Source organism: Capra hircus, chromosome 5 (assembly GCF_001704415.2).
Source record: "Capra hircus breed San Clemente chromosome 5, ASM170441v1, whole genome shotgun sequence".
Taxonomy (NCBI): Eukaryota; Metazoa; Chordata; class Mammalia; order Artiodactyla; family Bovidae; genus Capra; species Capra hircus.
This window is the reverse complement of record NC_030812.1, coordinates 56,654,276-56,659,986: the sequence shown is the minus strand read 5'-3', so window position 1 is coordinate 56,659,986 and position 5,711 is coordinate 56,654,276. Positions and strand designations below refer to the sequence as shown.

General features: G+C 44.7%; 1 protein-coding gene across 1 annotated transcript; it reads left to right on the top strand.

Moving 5' to 3' along the window:
• Positions 2,165-4,549, top strand: RPS26 (ribosomal protein S26). Its single transcript, XM_013963957.2, has 4 exons — positions 2,165-2,472; positions 2,735-2,912; positions 3,611-3,741; positions 4,442-4,549. The coding sequence occupies exons 1-4, from the start codon at positions 2,470-2,472 to the stop codon at positions 4,475-4,477; spliced, it is 348 nt and encodes a 115-aa protein (XP_013819411.1). The 5' UTR covers positions 2,165-2,469; the 3' UTR covers positions 4,478-4,549.

Here is a 5,711-nt window from a genome sequence, read left to right as displayed (position 1 = left end):
CTGCTTTATTGACTATGCCAAAGCCTTTGACTGTGTGGATCATCACATACTGTGAAAAATTTTTAAAGAAATGGGAATACCAGACCACCTGACCTGCCTCCTGAGAAATCTGTATGCAGGTCAGGAAGCAACAGTTAGAACTGGACATGGAACAGACTGGTTCCAAATAGGAAAAGGAGTACGTCAAGGCTGTATATTGTCATCCTGCTTATTTAGCCTATATGCAAAGTACGTCATGAAAAAATTTGGGCTGGATGAAGCACAAGCTGGAATCAAGATTGCCGGGAGAAATATCAGTAACCTCAGATTTGCAGATGACATCACCCTTATGGCAGAAAGTGAAGAAAAACTAAACAGCCTCCTGATGAAAGTGAAAAAGGAGAGTGAAAAAGTTGGCTTAAAGCTCAACATTCAGAAAACTAAGATCATGACATCTGGCCCCATCACTTCATGGCAAATAGATGGGGAAACAATGGAAACAGTGACAGACTATTTTTGGGGGCTCCAAAATCACTGCAGATGGTGACTGCAGCCATGAAATTAAAAGATGCTTGCCCCTTGGAAGAAAAGCTATGACCTACCTAGACAGCATATTAAAAAGCAAGAGACATTACTTTGCCAACAAATGTCCATCTAGTCAAAGCTATGGTTTTTCCAGTAGTCATGTATAGATGTGAGAGTTGGACTATAAAGAAAGCTGAGCACTGAAGAATTGATGTTTTTGAACTGTGGTGTTGGAGAAGACTCTTGAGAGTCCCTTGGACTGCAAGGAGATCCAACCAGTCAATCCTAAAGGAAATCAGTCCTGAATATTCATTGGAAGGGCCGATGTTGAAGCTGAAACTCCAATACTTTGGCCACCTGATGTGAAGAACTGACTCTTTGGAAAACACCCCGATGCTGGGAAAGATTGAGGGCAGGAGGAGAAGGGGCCAACAGAGGATGAGATGGTTGGATGGCATCACTGACTCAATGAACATGAGTCTGAGTAAACTCCAGGAGTTGGTGATGGACAGGGAGGCCTGGCATGCTTCAGTCCATGGGGTCACAAAGAATCAGACATGACTAAGTGACCGAACTGAACTGTGTGGTTGGCTACCCATGTATGGCCACTGTTGCTCAAGAACTTGGAAAAAACAAAGTATTTTCAGTAGGGGGTCAGATTCATCAGAGAGTGGTGCAATCACCTTGGTGTGGCTTGATCAACACTTATTAAAAGAAAATAAAACATAACAGTGCACCTTATGTTGTAAGGGCACGGTTTCATGAACTTTGTGTTTCACTTGTGTGTGTGTGTTTCACTTCTGTGTGTGTATTTGTATATGTACTGAGTACCAAAGTAAAATATATTTCTACTAGGATTCTGAGTCAAATCGTCTTAAGTCACTAGCCCAGGCTATTTCCCCATCCGTTTGTTAGGTAAGAGGCAGCATAGTATAGGGAAGCCAGAACACCTCTTATTAGCACGATGTGACTTTGGCCAACCTCTATTTCAACCTGTCTACATGGTTCTTCAATCTGTAAATTAAGGACAGCAATATACCCTACTTTATAGGTTATAGGCTTGTTGAGGCTTAAATGAGTTAATATTTACACAATGCCTACCACAGCGCCTAGCATTGTGCTAGAAGGTTCCAGAAATTTTTAAAAAAGTGAATGAGAAACAGCCCTAGCACCAACGCACTCGTCCAGGGTTCCTCACTGGGTGGATGGTCGGGCGGGGGCGGGGCTGGGGGGCGCGGTTTCCTACATATTCATTGGAAGGTGGTTGTTCAATCGCTCAGTTGTGCCCGACTCTTTGCCACCCCATGTACTGCACCACGCCAGGCTTCCCTGTCCTTCACTATCTCCCGGAGTTTGTTCAGACTCATGTCCCTTGAGTGGATGATGTATTGAAAAGAGGAATTAAAATGTTTTATTCCCCTCCCACCACGCCCCACCTTGGGTTTCTCAATCTTGCACCAACTGGAATGTCAGAGAAACAGCGTCTCCCAGTGGCGTGGTGCAGACTTCGGTCTAAGTGCTTGGGGCCCATGGCCTGCCAACCTCACACTACAACTCCCACCATGCATCTCTTCCCCTCCGGCCTCTTAATAGGTATGGTAACTTGCGTTCTCGTGGGGCAACTTCCGCGCCTAGCACCGCAAAAACGGATAGCTATAGTGGCCAGAATTACGTCCGGAGCAGGGCGTCGCAAGGTTTGCTGGGAAACATATAACTCTAATTTTCTTCCGCCAGTTGATTAAATAGTCCCATAGTCACCTTGCGCAACGGAAAATAAACACGAAGAGCACCTTCCTACCTTAGATTTAAGTGGGAACACTGAATAATAAAGAAAGTTTGAGTAAAGTGGATTCCTGTTTTGGCGTGCGGCCTGGAGACATCTAGGGGGCGTGAGCGGAGGGATCTCACTCTATATAAGAGAGCCGGCCCCGTAGCCGGATCCTCTCTCGCCTCGGCGCTTCCAAGATGGTGAGTGCTAACGCGTGGGGAATAGCACGGGGCAGGGTGGAGACTGAGAGGGGCGGATTTTGAGATTGCGGCGAGGGTTGAAAGCCTGGACCATGGTGGAAGAAAGGAGGGAGGTATATTTATTCCCGGCTTGGAGGGCTCTACCGAGGGACTGGAGATTTGAGTCGCACTTTCTTGGGGGTGGCCGGCAAGGAGTGTGGCCGGAAGGGGGCTAAGTCCGGGTAAGTTGCTGCTTCTTAATGGTATTTTCATCCTGACGCAGACCAAGAAAAGAAGGAACAACGGTCGTGCCAAAAAGGGCCGCGGCCACGTGCAGCCTATTCGCTGCACCAACTGTGCCCGATGCGTGCCCAAGGATAAGGCCATTAAGAAGTTCGTAATTCGGAACATCGTAGAGGCGGCAGCCGTCAGGGACATTTCTGAAGCGAGTGTTTTCGACGGTGAGTCCGCAGCGCGATATGTGCGAGTATACTGATATCTAAAACCACCTCCCGCCGCCACCCCCCATCCGTGGGCTCTGTTCTTTGGAGCATCTCCAGCACTTTTTTGCACTGTTAACGGTTGTTGTCGGTAGAGGAGAATGGTGTTTTTGCTGCGTTGTGTGCCCTTTTGAGCCCTGTCTGGACAAAGAGGGTTTTTTGTTTGTCTGTTTTTTTGTGGTCTTGCACAGTCTTTGAATCTTATTTTGTGACTGTCTCTGTGGGGGATGAGATTCTAGAAGCACTTTCAGTGCTTATCCTGTATCAAAACTTGGGGAGCGCTGGCTGTAAAGGTGGTAAATATAAAAACCCTTTTGAATTGTTGGCAAACCTGTGGAAAGGAGTTTTTTTAAGAGTGGAAGGAGTCTAGTTGGGTTGATAGGGTGATTTTTAGAGCGATATGGTGTCGTCTTGTCGTTTTCTCTTTTTAAGACTTGTTAGATTTCTTAGGTAATTGGGAATGGGGACAGAAGTAGGCATTAGGGAACTGTGTATCTGTGTTTAGGTATAAACTGAACAGTTGGATTTGGGAGTGAAATCTTGGAGGTATGCCGGACTTCTAAGTGCGTTTGTTTTTGAGGGTTAGAAGGAACAAGGAAGAACAGGGCAAGGTGGGTACTGTATCTACTATCACAACTCTAATTATTTTTGTTTCATAGCCTACGTGCTTCCCAAGCTGTATGTGAAACTACATTACTGCGTGAGTTGTGCCATTCACAGCAAGGTAGTCAGGAATCGCTCTCGGGAAGCCCGTAAGGACCGAACACCTCCACCCCGATTTAGACCTGCGGTGAGTACCTTAAAAAAGTTATGGAAACTACAGGGGTAGTTCAGTTTAGTCGCTCAGGCGTGTCTGACTCTTTGCGACCCCATGGACTACAGCGAGACTTCTCCAGTACCACATTTCAAAAGCATGTAGAAAGGCCTTTTGTGAGTTTTTTCTGGCAGTCCAAAATCAGATTATCTTCTAGTAGATAGACAGCTACACCAATTCTTAGCCTTCAGGCTCTTGAATCCTTGGAGATAAGACTGTACTTTGCACATTAATCATTTTTAAACCCATGGGAGAGCCAAGGATAGGCTGTGCCTACCTATAAACATCTCAACAGACATCCCACAGCAGTTACATGGTCTGGATTTACTACTTGAATCTCGTTTTTATTGAGCAAAACCAGATCTGGGATTTAGTATCTGGGTCATGAGGATCTTCTTTGTTGGGGTAATAGAGGAAAGATAAATGAGGACAAGGAATAGCAAATTAAGATCTCTGCCTATGGGTGGGGTCAACTAAATCTGGTAAGATACACGCCTGAAACATTTGCTTTCAAGTTAGTCTGTTTCAGATTGAGTAGTGTCATCTCCTTGCACATCTATCCATGCCTTTATGGACCAAATAATACATTGTTAGTGATGGCAGGGCAGTGGTCGGGTTTTTTGAGAAGGGGACATGTCCACTGATGGTTTTTTAATTCTTTGACTTTGTCTTTCAGGGTGCTGCCCCACGTCCTCCACCAAAGCCCATGTAAGGATCCAAGTCCTTAAAGACTGAAGAAATATTGGTGTCTCTGAAAAGACAATAAAATGGAAATTATACTTTATGTAGCATGTTGAATATATGTTGCCAGATGGAGTGGGGGTTGTGTACATTTGGTCTCCCCAGTTTGCGTAGCTTAGGGGTAAGGGTGAGGAATTAGGGCATCTGTTTGATTAATTCAGCCTGGCAAATGGTTTAAGTTGGTGTCTTTAAAATGGGGAGGAAATTAGCAGAGTGAGGAGTGCATCAGGAAGTCACTTAGGCTAAGGTGTGCATTCCTCTTGTGGCAACATGAAGACTTTAATAAATGTCCACAATTTGCATAAGGGGATCTGTATTCAGATCCTTAACCTCAGGTCAAGTTTACATGCCTACCTTGGTCTGCTGCTAAGCTAATCACCCAGCCTTCATCTTTCTGTGGTACATTGCTTTATGGGGTGACAATGCCCTGAATGCCAGGCATTCGTAGAAATTTGTGGAAGTCCCATACGAGGGGGGTTTTGCAAAAAGTCTGGGAAAAGGCTGTAGTCTGTGTGACAATGGCTCATTTGTCACAGAGTTCAGAAATTAGAGTTCCCAGCTAGCAATACACGGTTGACCCTTTAACAGCATGGGTTTAACTGCAGGGAGCGGGGGTGGTTTTGTTTTTAGTAAATACTACGCGATTCACAGTTGGTTGAAACCTTAAGTGTGAAAGTACAGACAGATTCAAAAGGCTAACTCTAAAATATATGGATTTTTGAAGAGATGGTGCCCCTAACCAGTGCTTTGTTCAAGGGTCAAATGTACACATATATTTGAAAAATTTATATGTAAATGTTTGCTAAGGCCTTTGCTGGTTAGGTTTTTTTTTTTTTTTTCCTTAAGCTAAACTAGTAGCTTGGAAGTTTTGATTAAAGTACACATTGTTCTGGGAAACAAGTTTTTGCAATGTTTGTATTCAAAGGATATGATAACGAAGGGGTGGAGTGTTTTGGAGCATAATGGTGGTCCTATTAATGGGAGAACCTTTAACTAAAGAAAGCCAGTTGGAAATTGTTGATCCTGTCTTGTGGTCCACATATCCATGCATGTGCTGAAACAGCTGTGGCAAGTCCTGGATTTGTTAGAACACTGTAGGTGTGGGTTTCCATCCTGTCGGGAGACTCCCCCCAGTATCTGTGCTCCTTCATTCCTCTAGATTTGTGACTCCCTTAACACCAAGGATAAAACATTGGATAGAAGAA

What these genes read in the sequence shown, in the direction of transcription:
- RPS26 (XM_013963957.2), top strand. An exon ending in TGAAGCGAGTGTTTTCGACG is followed by an intron (nt 2,913 to 3,610) that starts GTGAGTCCGCAG and finishes TTTGTTTCATAG; the next exon opens with CCTACGTGCTTCCCAAGCTG. An exon ending in CACCCCGATTTAGACCTGCG is followed by an intron (nt 3,742 to 4,441) that starts GTGAGTACCTTA and finishes TTTGTCTTTCAG; the next exon opens with GGTGCTGCCCCACGTCCTCC.